Raw genomic sequence first — 19,010 nt, forward strand, 5'->3', positions numbered from 1 at the left:
TGTAAACTGAAAAGAAATGAATGGAAGTAGACTATGTTTTATTGAAATCATCAGAAGCAGAAATAGGTACATGTATGTGGATGAATGTATTTAGTGTGATTTCATACTGTTAAAAGCAAGATATGTTAATGGCATGAAGCTTTCGAGGAATTGGAGCCGACGGCCTTTTTCGCATCATGAAATTTTCGAGAATTGCCACTGGCACCCAATTCATGTATTGCAGACAAGAACTTTCATGTGCATTTTAATTTCATGAATCTTGGCTCCTGCAAAATTCGCGAAATTAAAATGCACACAAACATTTCTGGTTATATAGTTGTTCATTCCCATGGTTTTGATTTCTCTGTTTGTTTAGATTGAATAATTTCTGTTTCATTTCCAGTCACATTTTGTGTGTGTGTGTATGTGTGTGTGTGTGTGTGTGTGTGTGAGATAACACACTGAAACACATACACTCTCTCTGTAACTCTCTGTACATGTATGTACACTCTGTCTCTCCCGCCATCTCCCCCCCCCCCTTCTCTCCCTCTCCTGTGCTATCTATATATTCTTCTTGTCTCACCCTCAATGTGTTGCCATACAGACAAGGTCATGGCAATGACTACACAGAACATCTCATGATCTCCTTCACAGCAAGTGATTTACATGTATCCGTGCAAAAAATGCCGTATGTTGGCCAAGTTTTCTCTCCTACCCATTCCTCACTCTTTCTCCCAGCTGTTTAATTGCAGAGTGAATCTTGCAAAATGCAAGAATTTGCAAAATGAGGGACTGGTCATGTGATTGCTCTCAGCCAATAATTTGATTGGGATCCATATCACCATTTTTATAAACCTCCTTTGAACCCATTCCGTACGGGCTGATTTTGCTACAACAGGTATTTTGCATCTATAGAAACTTGCCCAAGTATGCTCGGGACTCGTCCTCAACAGGATAATTCCTTTGAAGTCTGCTTTCACTAGCTGATGTATGTGGAGAGTGATGGGATCAAGAACAAATATGAGTTGTTTGTTTTGTTTTGTTTTCTCTATCCATCTGTTTCTATTTTCTCTTTCTCCGTTGCTGATTGAAGCGTCTGCCCTTTTTTGTCTCCATCTTCATTGCACAGCTTGAAAGCCGAATGGCTCTACAGCCAAGGGAAGGGCCGTTGGTTCCACCCCGGTCAGCATGTCCAGTTGGTCCAGTACCTGAGTAACACATGTCCACTGACAGTGGTCTCGGAGGTGAGAGGCTCCTGTTAACTTTTTTGTGTGTGTGCCTGGTTTTCCATGCAAGGAATGTTTATTGGACAGAATGAGGTCATCATGTAATCAAGCTGATGAATGTCTGACTGATGCCACCTTGGTCTTTTGTTATCACAGTCTCATCTTCACATTGATGTCTTTCATCAGGATATTTGTTGATTGATCTATTAGTTCCCTCCTTTATCAAATCATTTGCTAGAATATCCTCTTCATTTCAAGTTTTTGCTAGGTTAGGCAAGATATAATCATGGATTTGTTTGAAGAGCTGTATTTAGTAAGTGTAATATAACATGCATTTACCACCTCACCATAACAGCATATACCTTTCTGTAAAATTGAAAACAAACAAATAAAAAAGTCTTGTGTATGTGTAATTGTGGAATATGGAATTGAGAACTGCTCAGGCATCTAGGTCAACAGTTCAGGCAGTCTTTATAATTTGCTGCTTGCATACATTATTGATATCCTGCAAAAGAAAGGCTGATATCTTTACATTACAGAGCCTTGTACTGTAGTGTAGCAATGAGAGTATGTAGTATGTGTAAACTCAACTCTATATACAAATACATGAATTTGTTCATACATGTATCTTCTCCTGTTTACCCCACTCATTCCATCTCAGACACAAGCAAAGGAAGATGAGAGGTTGATGAGAATTCTCCAGCAGCAGAAGAAGTACCAGAAGCAGGGCCAGGACCCCAGCGGGATGCCCACCTCAGACGGCCAACAGGGTCCGCCACAGCACCCAGCCTCGCAGCAGCAGCAGCAGCAGCAGAAGCAGCCTGTGCAGCTCCCCTCCCCATCCCCGTCCCCCTCGCAGGGACACGCCCAAGCCCAGGCCCATCATGCCCTCACCCCTTCCTCGCTCCCTTCCACCCCCGTTGCCGCGGGCTCCCCGGTCGTCATGACACCCACGCGCCTCTCCCCCACCAAGCTGGTGCCAAGCCTTCCCCTGCAGAAGGGCAATGGCCACAAGTCGCCCACCAAGAGACTTCCGTCGCCCCTTCGTAGCCCCTCGCCAACCAAAGTAAGTTTTCAACACCCCTCTTGCTAACTGATTTATGAGGGAGGAAGTGTACTCTGATAATTCGCTGTACAAGGCAAAAATACAGCATCTTGTGAATTTTCTTGGGGTCATGCCCCAATGATATAAAAGAAAAATAAATCAATGAGAGTAGTATGAATTACATGTTGTAGTTAGAAAGGGAGATATGTAAGTTAAATCAAAACCTACACAGATTACAAGAAGCAGACAAGTCAAATGACTATGCATATATAGGACTTGGGATATAAAAGCAGTTGAAAAAAAAAAACACTAGTTATACTGAGTTTTATTTCAGCATTTGTAGTGATCACAACAAATACAGATACAAAGAACAAAAAAGTGAACTACACATGGAACATTAGAAGAGCGTATCTGGAAGTGAAAACTAAAGCACCTGTGTCAAGCAGTCAATGTGCATTGCATTGGATATTTTTGTGCTCGTGAAAATACAGAAGCAAGCCTTGCACAGCATGTTTTCATATTTCAGAGATTGTTCACTTCTTTCTCTCTGGGAACTCTCCAATAATTTGTATGTCATAAACTCTGTGTTGGCTACGTGGCAAATTCCCCACGTATCACATGAATCTGACAATACAGTGGCGGGATGTAAAAGTGGAAATTATTAAAGTTGTAATTCTGCCAAGTATGAATTCTTTGCATGACTAATTGATAGCTAACGAGGAAAGGTCTTTGTGTAAAAAGATGAGTTGGGTACCCTACACTCCTCAGTGCTCTGTGTTGATCATTGATTGATGGATTCATACACCTTAGTGTGCATGTTTTATGTGTGTGTGTTTGAAAGCTGATGATGTGAAGTTAGCTGTCTCTCCAGTATGTGGAGTGTGCGAGCATTGCATGCACACACAAACACACTTCCACACACACACAAGTTTTCATGGGGCTTGACTGGATAAGATTTAAGTAAAAAAAAAAATGAAGGAAATGCTCCTAAAATAAAGAGAATGGTAGGGGATAGTTGATGCACAAGAGTTCCTGTCTCTTTTTTTCAATTCTCATTGTCAGACATCGATGTATTTTCGTGGCAGCTAGAGTGAAAACAAGCCCACAATCAGTGAATTTTTAGATGAAACTATTTACTTTTCTTCCATAGTTGTATGTGAAATTTCATGAAACTCGGATTCGATACATCTTTTAAACATTTATGTTAGCCACAAGAAATATTATTGATAAATTAAGGTAAATACTGGTAGAGTGACGATTCTGAACACCATCGCCGTGTCGTCTGTATCACCATGTAGATTCGTACATTGTACGCTTGTGCATGCACAGCAGTCACACGGATTCACATCCCAGCTCCACATACATTGTATGTACTGTACAGGAGGGCTGCTTGTTTTTACTCCAGCTACACCAGAAGTGACATATACCTAACTATGAGAATTGGACAGGATATTCAAACATGACACCAGTCCTTGTACCCCCCGCCCCCCCCCCCCCCCCCCCCCCCCCCCGAGGTTTTAGTGTGCTACAGCAAAATTTCACACTACAGTACACATATCCAGAGCACAGTACAAAGCTTGACATTCTAGTGATATGATTTAATGTGGTCTAGTATTTATACTGTGTCGTCTATCCTGTCGCGTGCAGGTGCTGAGTCCGGTGGCAGCGTGGGCAGGAGACAGAAATGAAAACTCGCAGCTTCATCGCAATTTCAAGCCCTCGGGAGAAGATTCACCGCCATCTGTTTCCTCAGATGTCTTCTTGCAAGACGTAGAAGGTAGGTTTCAATCTGAACAACAAGCAATACATGCAACCCTCTGTCTAACTTTTCCCCAAGTGACTTTTTTATACCCCCGCCAAACGAAGTTTGAAGGGGGTATATAGGAATCAGCGGACGGTCGGTCGGGCGGTCGGGCGGTCGGGCGGTCGGGCGGTCGGTCGGGCGGTCGGTCGGGCGGTTGGTCCGTTGCAAATCTTGCGTCGCGAACTACTTCCTCAGTTTTTGACCGATTCCCATAAAACTTGGCACAGATGTGTGCCTTGGGTTGTAGATGTGCAAGACATATTTTTTGACAGTACCCAAAAGTACGTTGCCATGGTAACGGCATATTATGGGCAAAAATGGGTACAAATCTTGCGTCGCGAACTACTTCCTCAGTTTTCAACCGATTCCCATAAAACTTGGCACAGATGTGTGCCTTGGGTTGTAGATGTGCAAGACGTATTTTTTGACAGTACCCAAAAGTACGTTGCCATGGTAACGGCATATTATGGGCAAAAATGGGTACAAATCTTGCGTCGCGAACTCCTCCCGCAGTTTTTGATCAATTTTTATGAAATTAGGTACAGATGTTCATCTGAATATGTTAATGTGCAAGACACATATTTCCGCAGTGGCAAAAAGTGCGTTGCCATGGTAACGGCATGTTATTGGTAAAATATAGGGCAAAATGCTTCATGGCAAAACTGCTTCATCAGTGTTCTTCCAATTCTCATGGAATTCATATTGAATGTTTGTCTTAGGATATAGGTCAGCATGACACATTTCTTGACAGTGACAAAAAGTATGTTGCCATGGTAACAGCTCACATATTATGAGCCAAAATGATGGAAAATTTTGTGTGGCAAACTACTTCCTCAGTTTTTGCCCAATTTCCATGAAACTTGGTACAGACGTGTGCCTTTGGTTGTAGATGTGCAAGACGCATTTTTCGACAGTACCCGAAAGTACGTTGCCATGGTAACGGCATATTAATGGCAGAAGATCAAGGAAAGATCTTGCAGATTTAACTACTTCCTCAGTTTTTTGACCAAAGCTTATCAAATGTTGTTTTGACCAAAGCTTATGAAATGTTGTTTGACGAGGGTATAACCAGTCGCTGTAGCGACATTTCTAGTTTTTTTCTGGTCAATTGCCCTTGATATCTGTAACTCTGCAATTTGCATTGCTACTTATCTTAAATTGTGTTTTTCTTACTTTTTGTTTATTGATCACATTTGTTGCATTTATTTTCTTGATGCCATAAATATTGTCAGAATGTGTATTTTGTAACTGTAAGAAAAGTAACCACACATGACTATTTACAGGCAAGCGTTGTATTGTTGATTACATGTGTAACGTCGGTTTTATGATATTAAAGTGTAGTGTGTGGACACAGTACTATGTTTCTGAACATCTAGGGGGCATTTCATGAAGTGCTTTGTCAGATATTTTGTCTGACAAGCTGTTAAAAGCTAGTGAAATCCTTGCTTCTGATTGGCTGAGAGCAAATTTGTCCGACAAAGTTGTCGGACAAAATGCTTCATGAAATGCCTCCCTGGTTACTCTTGAGGATGAAATTGTTAATAGAGTTTCAGTAATTTCATTACAAAGCATTATAATCCTGTCAGTAGTGATAAATAAATAATGAAGCTGAAATGTTGTTTGATGGCATGTAAAATACATGTATCTCTGTGTGTTGACAGACAATGAGGTTGATCATCTGGGATCGTTGGCGACTGAGCCGTCGTACCTCCCTCTCCCGAAGGATGTTCCCCAGCCCAAGCCTGCTGGTACCTTGTCTCAGCCCCAGCAACAGCAGACTTACCATGCCTCGAAGCAATCCAAACCCTCAGTGGTTAGCAAGCATGGCATTGCAGACAATGCCAACCACCTGGAGATTCACCCCACGAGGCAACCGCAGAACAAGAGTGAAACAACCGCCTTTGCCTCCCACATCCGACCGCACGCGGAGAGCGCCCTCAATGGTGTAGAGGCGTCGCCCGTCTCCAAATTCCAGGCGTATGAGGACCGTCCTGTGAAGCCGCTTGCAGCCAACATGCTGATGAAACAACTGGAAGCAAGTGGGAGCAGTGGAGGAGGAGGTGGAGGAGGCGGAGGAGGGGGACACAGTAGGGGGAGGAAAGCGACCACGCCCACTCTGAAGCAGTCCACTAGCCTGCCCTCCACCCCCACACCCAAACACTCCACCAGCCTTCCAGGCACGCCCACCTCGCGCACTCCCCACGACTACCACCACACCTCCAAGTCCAGCCGGGACAAGGGGAGGGGGCACCAGCACAAGCGAGTCGGAGGAACCAGCTCCCATGGCGACCACCCTAGTCCTCGCAGCTCCTCCTCCTCCTCAAATTCCTCTCATCAGATGAAAAGTGAAGTCAAGCACATCAAGGAAGTGGCCAATTCCAGAAAGCAGGTCAAAGGTCAAACACCGAGGCACTGGGAGGTCAATGGGAATCCTGACTATGAGAGGTTAGTATCAATGACATCATGCTCCTCTACCAAGTACTTCATCCTTTCCTGATACCATGTCCTTCATAAAAATGTCTGGTAGGCAGCCCCTCAAGTATACTGTTGTTTGAGTTATTGAAATATGCTCTTTTATATGGTGCTGTTCGAGCACTCAAAAGCAAACCAAAGTGAATCGAACCAAAGCATACCGAAATGTATTGTGCAAGATTTGGAGCGTTCTGGCACTCTGTGGAGAAAGTGTAACTCATGAGTCATATCTAGAAGGGGTCATGCATTTTGTGGCAACAGGGTCATTCACCTGGCGAGCTTAAACTACTTACAGGTGTCCCAAACAAAGAGAATGATCTCTTTGCATTATGATGTAACATGCGCATTCTTCACACGCCAACTTCTGGTATGCTTTTAGTACTCTTTTGGGAGCACATCAGGAAGTGGTCCACTTTCAACTTGGTTTGATTTGGTACAGTACAACTTAGGAGCGTTCGAGCGCTCCTCTGGCGCGGATATGGTATGGTTCAGCTGGCTTTAGGAGAGCGCTCAAACGCATCCATTGACTGCCACGACAATATGCACACGCCCACTATTTCATTTGATGTGATGCGTAGTTGCACATCATTCCAATAGTGGCACTTACAGGGCCCCTTTTCATTTTTTGAACTTGATGTCAATGTGCATAAACCAAAGAAAGTAATTGCTTTGAACATTATTTACCTTTTCTTTTCTACTGTACACAGTGTCATGCATCAACTCTCAAGTTCATATTGGAAGTTTTGATAATAACCAAAGTTTGAGATACAAGGTCTTGTCACCCCAGTGACAATATATTCATATGTATGAGTTTGCCCAATAGATTGCCAAATGTTATTATTATTCTATTTGATGCAACTTCATAGCTAGCCCTCTATCATGTTCAAAGGATTGTACAAAGCTGATATGAATATATGCCACATAGAGAAGACCTTTTTGCAGCTGTTAGTGCAGTGGAATACAATAGGGAAGACATATAAATTTGAAGATGGTTTTTCCCTGTGTATTCTGAATAAAACCTACAAAAACATGTAGGGAAGGGGGAAAGTGTTCAGAATGTACATGATACATGTACTTGCACGAGTGTCAAATTCTTCATAACGCTGTGGCTGTAAACTAATACGAAGGAGCCATGTTAAAAGTTATTCAGGCAGAACCCATCAGGAAGCTTGGTGGAAGAAGGCTGTGGAAACCAGCTGTAAATCCTGATTATGAATGCGGAGGATGCCTTCATAAGGTGTGTTTGTATTGGCCGATCACATGTTTGCGGCCGCTAATGCCACTGTTCCTGCCCTCTAACTCCCCCTTTCCTTGGTGCTGAGCGAAGGGGACATTATGTAAACATTCTGCGGGTTATCGTGGAAGAATGGTCGTGCATCGGTTCCCCCAGCCAAATGCGATCTTCATTCGCCGAGTGTGGAATGACATCAATATTACATCAACTCGTACTTGTGTGTGCATGTGTGTGTTTGTGTGTGTGTGTCGACATGGCACGTGCATGTTACCATAATGGTCATTACTGTAATTTGCAAATCATTTTTTTATTTGATGCAAAAGATTTTAATTAGATAAGTACTGTATGATCTCTTCATATTGATGCATCATCATTTGAGCCAGAATTACATGGATTGTATAGTTTTGATAAAGAATGTTTGTTTCAAAGAAGGGGATAAATTTCAGGATAGTGCCGGAATGTACATGAGTCAGGAAGAAGACTGCTTGATTAAAATCTGTTGTTTCAAGGGACAAAGGAAGCAAACAAACACAGAGAGAACAATATATGTGCTGTAGTTTCCTCCTCCAAGCAAAGAATGACACATCAGTGTATTGGAGCATACTGCAAAACCAGACATTTTTGCGTGCATGAAACTTTCACAAATTTTGTGAGGAGCCAAGACTCGCAAATGTTAAATGGACAGGAAAGTTCATGTCTACACAATGCAATGAATGCACTAGAGGATTGAAAGTTTTAAAGTCGATGCATCGTCTTCCTGGTTGTTCTTCCAGCAGACCGGAGGCAGAGCAGATGCCAGCCCAGGAGGCTTGGGCGGGCAAGGAGGACAGGAAGGGTGGTGCTGCCACCACCATCCAGGCCGGCTGGAGGGGGCACCACGCCCGCAAGGGGGAGGAGAAGGCGGGCCGCGCCCAGAAGGTGATGCAGGAGCAGAGGGTGGAGGAGCACATCCAGTACCTCAACATGGAGCTGGACAGGTAGGATGGAATGGCAGGTTTCCAAGTGTGACTTTGGAGTCAGTGAAGGGGGGGGGGGGTACAAGGAAGGAGGAGGTAGGTAGGGGGTTTGATTTCTAGTGACTTCACATGGGGAGTCCCAGTCAAGTGCATTTTTCTTTTCCCCGAATCTGGCAACATCCTATGCATGTGGGAAATGGTCCACTACCTATAACAAAAGGAGCACGGGCCTATAGTAGAAGAGAGCACATTAACTTTAACCTCACTAAGAAATGAAGCAAATGTATATGGTCTTGCTGGCATCTCATGTCCATTTTTTCACTGATATGGCAGAGGGGAGAGGAAGCAGGTAAATCAGACAAGCAGACGACCTTTGGCCTTTCTTGGAGATGATCAATGTGCATGCATATTAGTGTGCAGAATATTTGCACGGTCCTTGAAAAGTTCCTTGGAGGCTGTACAAGATATGCATGATTAACTTTGTTTGATATCATGTGTGTCAAGTGACCACACCCACTTGCTCTGTGCGTCCAACTAGTCCGATAACTGTGCTTGCCTGTTGCTATGCCTTCTCTTTCTTCAGGACGCGTCAGATGTACGAACAAGAGAAGCACCTCAGGGAACTGCAGATGGAGGCGTTGAAACTGCTTTGGAATCAGGTTAGTCTTAAATCCATTGTTGCAAATCACTTAATTTTTTTTTTCTCTCTCAATCTTGAGTCCATTTTTAAGTCCTTGTTTCAACTTTCAGCATCTTACCTCTCCGTATGTAGCTACAGTGATACAGCATTTGCTCTGGGACAGTTGCTCTGGTCTTATTTTCTCATAGGGTTAGGATTGTGAAAGAGTTTAGGTTTAGTTTGATGTGAGGATTAGGATTAAGGTTAGGGTTGTGTGCGTGGGTAGAATTTATGTGTGGCTTAGCGTGCAGATAGTTCGTGGGAGCAGTACAGTGCCGACCGCGGGAAACGTCACGCTTTTCCGCGATCTGGACGAGGCCACTGACGCGTATCCCCGCGGGTACCCGCGGGTATACGCGTTCAGTGGACGAGTCCATCCGCCCGCACGGATAATCCATCCTCGGGAATTTGCGTCTCGATTGACGCGGGTTGGACGAGGGTGGACGAGGGTGGACGAGGGTATTCAAGGGCACATTCCCGTTAAGCTTTATTTTGACCGCTCAATCAAAATACATTTCATGGAGTTCCGACTTTGCCCATTTTCATCAAATTCCGATTTCAGGGGCTTCTTTTCGATTTAATCACACTCTGATGTCCACTGCCTTGATTGTTCGCTACTTTCTAAAGAAGTACACCTGCGGAAGTTGTGCACATGCGTTCATCACTCAAGTATCAATAATTATTAGAACATATCGACATCGGTTACGATCATCTCGCTATTCACGACTTTTAACGACCTGCGCCACCAAAATTTCATTGCTGAAAATTCGGTGGCCCAATCGGGCTACAAAAAAAGTCGGATGTTTGCCTTTACTTTTGAAAATGAACAGCGGTAACAGTCGGCTCCGTAAGACGCAAAAATGAATGTCGCATGTTTACTTTTGATTTTAGAAATGAATCACGGTGACATTTGACTCCGTATGATACTGGAATAAATACCGAATGTTTGCTTTGGCGTTCGGAAGTGAATGATAATATTCAACTCCGTAAGACGATAAGATAAATGCCGGATGTTTGCTCTTACGTTCGAAAGTAAATAGCAATAACATTCAGCTCCGGAAGATGCTTGAGTAGGCTATATGTCGAATGATCCCTTTGACGTTCGGAAATGAATAACAAAAATATTCAACTCCGTACGATGATAAAATAAAAGACGGATATTTGCTTTTACTTTCGAAAATAAATAGCAATAACATTCGGCTTCGGAAAATGCTAACATAAATGTCAGATGATTGCTTTTACGTTTGGAAGTGAATAGCAGTAATATTCTGCTCCATACGATGCTAAAATAACTGTTGGATGTTTGCTTTTAGATTTCGAAATGAATAACAGTAACATTCAGGTGCGTTCGATGGTAAAATTAATGTTCAATGATTGCTTTGATGTTCGGAAATGAATAACAATGACATTCAACTCCGTATCTACGTTTATAAAATATACAATGTATATCTGATGTTTGCTTTTACGTTCGGAAGTAAATAGCAATAACATTCAGCTCCCGAAGATGCTAAAGTAAATGTCGAATGATCCCTTTGACGTTCGGAAATAAATAACAAAAATATTCAACTTCTTACGATAATAAAATGAATGACGGATGATTGCCTGTACTTTCGAAAGTAAATAGCAATAGCATTCGGCTCCGGAAGATGACAAAATAGATGTCAGATGATTGCTTTTACGTTCGGAAGTGAATAGCAGTAATATTCTGCTCCATACGATGCTAAAATAACTGTCGGATGTTCGCTTTTAAATTTCGAAATGAATAACAGTAACATTCACCTGCGTTCGATGGTTCGGAAATGAACACAATAATATTCAACTCCGTGTATACGATGATAACATAAATGTCTGATGTTTGCCTTTATGTTCAAGAGTAAATGGCAATAACATTCAGCTCCGGAAGATGCTAAAATAAATGTCGAATGTTTGCTGTGACGTTCGGAAATTAATAACAAAAATATTCAACTCCGTATATACGATTTTGCGTTCAGAAGTGAATAGCAGTAATGTTCTGCTCCATACGATGCTAAAATAACTGTCGGATGTTCGCTTTTAAATTTCGAAATGAATAACAGTATACATTCAGCTGCGTTCGATGGTTCGGAAATGAACACAATGATATTCAACTCCGTGTATATGATAACATAAATGTCTGATGTTTGCTTTTATGTTCAAGAGTAAATATCAACAACATTCAGCTCCGGAAGATGCTAAAATAAATAACGCATGTTTGTTGTGACGTTCGGAAATGAATAACCAAAATAACTCCGTATATACGATGATAAAATAAATGTCTGATATTCGGTTTTACGTTCGAAATATAACAATAACAATCAGCTCCCTTCGACTTTCAGAAATGAATGATAATAATATTCAACTCCGTACGATGTTTACATAAATGTCGGATGCTTGCTTATAATTTATATTGCTATGTACTTTCGCAAATAAATAGCAATAACATTCGGCTCCGGAAGATGCCAAAATGATTAATGTCACATGATTGCTTTTACGTTTGGAAGTGAATAGCAGTTACATTCTGTTCCGTACTATGCTAAAATAAATGTCGGATATTTGCTACATGTGTATTACATTTCGAAATGAATAGTAACATTTGGCTGCGTTTGATGGTAAAAAACAAAACAAAAACAAAACAAAACACACACACACACACAAAACTGTCTGATGTCTGCCTTGACGTTCAAAATTCGGCCCCGTACGATATGATGAAATAATTGTCAGATGACTCATTTCACTTTCGCAAGTGGACAACAGTGACATTCGGCTCCGTACGATGATAAAATAGATGTCGGATGTTTGCTTTTATATTTGGAAATGACTAACTGTTAAATTCTGCTCCGTATACGACAGAGCTGCCAACCTTTCGAAGCACAAATTAGTACTCAGCAGCTCCAAAATTCGTATTTTCCACCAGAATTCGTATTTTTTTCAATCTCCCTCTTTTTGCTATGAGGCCTACAGGCTCTAAACATAACGTTATGACACATGCCGAAGCATCCAGCTGGTCACCAGCACGATAAAGATTCTAAACTACGCAATGTTCAGCGTTGATTGATTGCTTTCTCGCAATGTGTACAAGTGCAAGTTTGTACCTCCAAAATCTTTCTGGGCTGATTATGGAAGCTTCCATTTTCTAGCAGGGGACGGGGAATGCTTGATCTTCTCAAGAGAGCTTCTGTGTGAGCGGATGCAAAACTCTGTTCTGTGTTTCCAATTATGTACTATCAAAACATAATCATGCGTTGTTTTCAGGTTTTTTTCATTTTATTGGATTTTAAACATCAGTATTTTTCGAAGTATTCCGATTCCTTTTCCCCTGACTGGAATCGGAAAGTCTGCTATAACGATGATCGCAAAATGCCGCGCTGTGTGTGGAAGCGCCGATGTGGTGCAAACACGTGGCTTCATTTTCAAGTTTAAATGAATGCGCCATGTGCTCCTGCCTATAAGAGGTTACTGCAAGTTCGATGGATCGAATGCGCCATAGCTGAGCTGAGCTGAATGGCTTGTTTACGGTAAACATGCAATTTACGTTCGATATGAAGAAATCATTACGTCTTTCACGAGGGAAAAACACACAAAACAAACAAACAAACAAACAAAATACACCCACGAACGAATGTTGATAGCCAAAACTTTGAAAAGTAATAAGCAGTTTTGATGCGCGTGAACTGAAATTAATTGTCATTACACGTTGTATTTTGCTGTCTAACCAGGTGATGACTGCATCTCATTGGACCTTCTCGTAGTGAATTTGTCTGGGCATACGAGACCTTTCATGTATTTCTGTGATTGCATTTTTAATTGACTAAATAATCAATCCTTTTGTTATTGTTCAGGGAACATTAGATATTCGATCAAGTACACTATAATCGACTCTTCGATGTTCCCTACGATGCGCCAAAAGAAAGGCTATAGACATAGAACCATGATATCTTTGGAATTTTTCCTTTAATTCAACTAATGAGCTGGTTCTTCCATCGATATTTCCAGGATACTTACACGCTGTTTATTCCAATGCGCGCATTCTTTCGTCTGGCACGCACCTGGGTGTGGCACCTGCTTTTGTGGAAATTTCCACAAGGGAGAGGGGTGGGGTGTCAAGTTTCTTCGAGCCGAAGAGACTGCATACACAATCTCTTAGCTTTTATTTATTGTCATTCGTGTTTTCGCCTTATTCTTTGCTGATATTGAACATTTAGATTTAACTTTACGAAAGTTGCTATAGCACATGGTTCGTTTTGTTGTGAGGTGTATGTAATTTCTTTTTTTTTTAATCATTCTTGAGAGGGGAAAGAAGAGTAAGGGGGAAAGAAGACTAGAGGGAAAGGGAAATAAAACAAACGTCACGTACGCTGAGCATTCACAGGAAGCCGTCTTTTTACACCAGTCACCAGCATAGTTATCATCACTATCAGACATCACTCAAGATCATTTTAGCCTTTTCCTATGATCAACATTAAGAAACACGCATAATCCCTCGAGATAAATACCTAGGAAACTCAATAATAAATACAAAGTATCAACACCTCCCAACAACACAAACATTTAGAAAAGACAGCAAATAGCACATCGAAGCGACTGGGATCAAACTCCGTCGCTTCGATTGCAGCGAAGCGGAGAAATCGCCGTTACGAAAATAACAGTGCGAGACACTAAGAGAATTACGTTTAAATACTTCAAAGTATAAAGGGAACAGATAAAGTGATATAAAATGTAAGAAATCGTACTAAACGAGGTGTGAGAAACGACGGAAATAAAACGAAGTTTAGTAGTAAGCTTAGGCCCTAGCAAAAGTTTTGCAGCACCGAAAGCTACGCGAAAATAAACACACATATAAAACTCGGTATTGCGACGAGATCCTATGGGATCAAGTCAATAAACGATACAAAACAAAGGAAATTGATTCATTTTGACGGGAAAATAGTTTGTTATAAGTATTCTGTTATATGAGATCTCCTTTAATAGGCCTAGAAATAATCGAGTTTCCACGATACTCTGGAAAGAAAGTTCGAACGCTTTTCACCTGCACATATACTGCAGAGGGCAGTGCACATCAGTCATCAATACACGAACAGAAACTCACCTCTACAACTTCCTCACAGAAAATGATGCAATAGCGTTATAAAAAAAAACAGACAACACTTTAAAAATCATTTCGTACTTGGGAGGCAAGGGACAAGAGGATGAAAAGAAGAGAAAAAGAAGCAGACATTGCACAACGGGACGCTTTCACCCCGCCTCATACGGTACTGTAGTGGCAGCTGGCTAATTGGGATACCACGGCGATCCATGTAAACATCCAGGGTCCGTAGGCGACAGGGATTCACGCGCGCGAAGTTCTGTTCGGTGTACACAGTACGCAAGCAGCGATATGCGTGTGCGCACATTTTTCTATTCAGCGCTTTCCACATACGGTGCGTACGCGTTGCATCGATATCCCAGCTGAATACAGATAACATGGCACATGCGACGTGCGTTTGCTATATTTTTACCCATTATTTTGCCCCACTGTGAATTCGTACTTTCTAAGGACGTTTTCATATTGTCGTATTCCCTTCGATTTTTCGTATACGAATTTTTCGGAACGGTTGGCAGCTCTGGTACAATTTGCTTTCACATTTGAAAATGATTAATGGTATACATAGGCTCAGTATGATGCTTAAATAAATAGAGGATGTTTGCTTCACATTCGGAAATCAATAAGGGTAACATTCAGCTCCATAAGATGCTAAAATGAATGTCGGTTGTTTGCTTTTATACAGTGTATTTGAAAATGATTAACGGTAATATTCGGCTCCGTAAGGTTCTAACATACTATAGTAAATGTTGGATGATTGCTTTTACAATCAGAAATGAATAGCGGTAACTTTCGGCTCTTTACAATGCTAAAACAAACAATCTGGAAATGCTCCCACTTTCTCATCCCAAAAGTAAGCTATGACCACCTAATAGCATAGGCATCAACTTTTATAATTATCTATAAGCCTATTTGCTAAATCTTAGAATTCAGAATAATGGTGATTGAGATGATCTACTTTTGTATTCATTTATTTTAGACATGGGTACCTGTCACGTCAGTAATGCTTAATAATTGTTTTTAGTAGGACCGATTTAGTTTTTCCTATGTTTTTCTTGATTTTTTTGGCCACCAAAAAAAAAAATAGAAATCAATGATTTTGGTGGTCAAAAATAAAAATTAGTTTGGACCCCTGCGATATCATTGGGCTCATCATTACTTAATCTTTCCCATGATACGCTAATATTTATATCATCAATCTGCCGACGTCATCCGACAATTCATGATTCAAACCTTTTTTTTTTTTTTCATCGTCCGTAACCCAACTTTGAACACAGACAGGGTATTCTTTCTCATTCTAGAGTAATGAAGGAGCGCACTTTCGGCTGTGATCTAAGTCCTATTATCATCATGAGTTCACGTCGCCGTTTAGTGATCTAAACTTCAGCTTTGCTGAACTGTTCAATGTCTTGAGCAGGAAGCGAAAACAATGGCTGGACTAAGGAACCTTCGTTTTTAAAAGGGGGAAATAAACAACACTGAAACCGAACAAGCCGGCCGAGCATTGTTTAGGTTAACCACGCGTGGTGATAATCGCGCCCATTGATCGCTCTGTCCAGCTGGCTTAACCCTATTCTAACTGGGAGGAGTTTTTACTGGGGGTGACCCCCCCCCCCCCCCTTCAGATCTCGGCCACCGATCGCGCGATCGCTGCGAAATTTTTCCTGAAGATAGAGCTGGATGTCAACTACAAGATTACATGGTCATACAATAGAAAAATATTGCCTTTCTATTTTTAATAAATTGATTATGCAAAGTTGTGCATGAAATCATATTTTCACCTATAACTCCATAAAAAAGACTGAAGTATTGCTAAATTTTTGTGTCAAAATTCCTCAAGACATATAAACCAATTTTCATTTAAAAATAAAGCACAGTCAAAACCAATTTCTTTTGTTTTTTATTGTTTTGTTAATGTTCTTATGTATTTTATTGATTGTTCGACCTTGTGTTTTCTGTTGTTTTCAAAATTTGTTGCAGGCACTTTTTCAGGCTTATCTACACTATATAGAATTGATTAATTTCAATGGTTCAAAGATGAAATACTATAATTTATATCAATTTAACCCCAAAAACACAATTTTACATTCAATTTGCACACGATATCATGAATTTGAGCTGTTTCCGGTTGACATGCATTTGCATAACATTACGTAACTTCAGAACGGTGTAATCAGACGTCGCAAATTTGGTCTCAAAATATGCGGAAGACTTCAATGAAAAAAGTTGTGAAACGACGCGGCAAAATCTTTGCGCGTTGCAGAATCGTGACGCGAAACGTGGGGGCCGGGGGTCAATTTGACCCATTTTGACCCCCCCCCCCCCCCCACCCAGTTAGAATAGGGTTAAGAGTATGCATATTGACCAAAAATAGTCAGAGGGATGCTAATTTACTCGTACAAGCTATCGCTACTATTTAAGTTGAAAACTGGAACTTTCTGAAAGGTTAAAGTATGATCGTAAAATCAGTTCTGGCTACAGGATTTTATAATAATTATAATAGCATACAACATGTACCAAGTTTTCATCGTTTACCTGTCTTATCACTCCAAAGCAGTTCAGCTTAACTGTTGGCTTATAGAAGTGATCATCAATCGGTAAGGATTAGTCAGATGAATTCATGAATTCACTTTATGCATCACGGCTAATCGAACTATTCAACATCGTTGAAGTAACCATACTTTTTTATTTTCATAGTTCAAACTATTTCTTAACATTTATATGCAAAACGAAAGTACTCTACACGTTTTTCAAAATGCTCAGATGTAATGAGTCAATTCCACAAAGATTGCATTACAGCAACCTTTACTGACCTAAACAAGTTTTCTATAGAGCTATCAGTTCTATTATAATGGCATTCTGATAACTTCGACTGCGTTTTGAACTCGTACCAATCACAGCATTCAAAACAACGGGTTCCTCAGGTCCTCTTTAGGTACTGGTATACTTGCTAAAAGCATTCTCTTTAGCTTCCATTGACAACAACATGCCATGGGAGGAGAATGGAAGCGATCAACTTTCTCAGTAAATGAGGCTTTTCGTATATAGCACACATTGCGTGCCTCTTTCTTTTTTTCTGTTTCTGTTGTTTCAAACTACACTGCAGCCGACACACAACACAAACACACCAAAGTTTACATTCAGGCAACCGTATTTTGGTATTGGTTAGAATCGAATTATATCTGTCTTGTGATTGGCTAATTATCTGTAGCAAAAACAAAACAAAACAAAACAAAACAAAAACAAAAGAAACAAACACAAAAATGCTGAAAACTGCTTATCGAATATCAGTGGCGTGCCAAAGGAGTAAAATGGAGTCTATACTCTAAAGGGGCCTGAGCTTTTGATTCCAGAAGAATCTTCGTCAGAGGCAAAATGATAATCAGACAGGGAAAGCAATCACATTATAAAGAAGTTCACACAACACGAACAGTCAGGGACAGGCTAGGGACACGGAACAAAGAAAACAAAAGGAGAGGATGGGAGGTCATGGGCAAGGAGGCCAACAGGTGAAGGGAGGGGGATTAAAGCAGGAGGGTGGATAGACAAAAGGCATAGGAGGGTCAGTGATAATCCTGAGTGCCATGGGGGTGCATCCATTTAAGAATGAATTTTCTCACACACCCAAGCTGTCGCCATTTATGTGTGTGCGATGAAGCGTTAACGCCGTCGCTAAGCAGGACTGTTGCATCATGGGGGGGGGGGGGGGGGAACGGGTTGTGAGCTTGAACATAACCTGAACTTTAAGGGCGATTTTCTTTTTTTTTCTTTTATGACTTCTAGGGATGCGGAAAGGGGTTGTTTTATATATTATTGTAAAGATAAAACTATACAATGTATGTAGAATTCAAGTATTTATATATACATGTGTAGACATGCCTAAAATTTCGTTTACTGCGACATACGCATTTCGACCGAGCGCATCACGACCTGTATGGACTACGCACATGTATTCTTTTATCTTGCGCTCTGCTTTTGTGGGAATTTCTTCAAGCATAGGTGTCAGGTTTTCCTACGTTACGTCTGCGGTCATTAATTCCATATTTGTTAGTTTGTCTGCTTTCTTATTCTGTGTTTTATGCATTTTACTTGAACTTAAAGGTCTAGACATTTCGTTTGCTAAATGCACGCGAGTCACGTTGCATTGTATGATGTATTTTGTTTCGTTGACCATTCATGAGAAGCGTTTCTTTGAGCAAACTCTCTTTTCACACCAAAATCACTTATAGAAGGTAGTCATCCACATTGGTTATCAAAATAATAATTCCGTCATTTTCCTTTCGTTCAGAAACAGGAATCAGAATTCTCAACACGTCATCCACATTGGTTATCAAAACAATTCCGTCATTTTCCTTTCGTTCAGAAACAAAAATCTGTTATTCTCAACACGTTATTACAAAAATTACATCTCACAGCGATAATAGGGCCTACTAGAACCAACTCATCGCAGCAAAATGACACATTACGGTTACGAGGACATACACAATGCTTGAACAAATTACTTTGCTTCAAAATGT

At 41.0% G+C, this 19,010-nt stretch overlaps 1 protein-coding gene across 1 annotated transcript in view; it reads left to right on the top strand.

Annotated features, from left to right (window-relative positions):
* The window catches only part of LOC139737327 (uncharacterized), a gene marked incomplete at its 3' end in the record, with an annotated part of 59,376 nt that extends 50,001 nt beyond the window's left edge, over positions 1–9,375 (top strand). The window contains exons 8-13 of the mRNA XM_071648000.1: positions 1,109–1,223; positions 1,867–2,271; positions 3,898–4,027; positions 5,716–6,499; positions 8,534–8,737; positions 9,300–9,375. Coding sequence (XP_071504101.1) covers positions 1,109–1,223; positions 1,867–2,271; positions 3,898–4,027; positions 5,716–6,499; positions 8,534–8,737; positions 9,300–9,375 — 1,714 coding nt within the window. The remainder of the gene's footprint in view (positions 1–1,108; positions 1,224–1,866; positions 2,272–3,897; positions 4,028–5,715; positions 6,500–8,533; positions 8,738–9,299) is intronic.
* Between the last annotated feature and the right edge of the window lie 9,635 nt (positions 9,376–19,010).

The sequence above is a fragment of the Diadema antillarum genome, unplaced genomic scaffold, assembly GCF_040938485.1.
Source record: "Diadema antillarum isolate AM-2024a unplaced genomic scaffold, OU_Dant_1.0 seq00000689_RagTag, whole genome shotgun sequence".
Lineage (NCBI taxonomy): Eukaryota > Metazoa > Echinodermata > Echinoidea > Diadematoida > Diadematidae > Diadema > Diadema antillarum.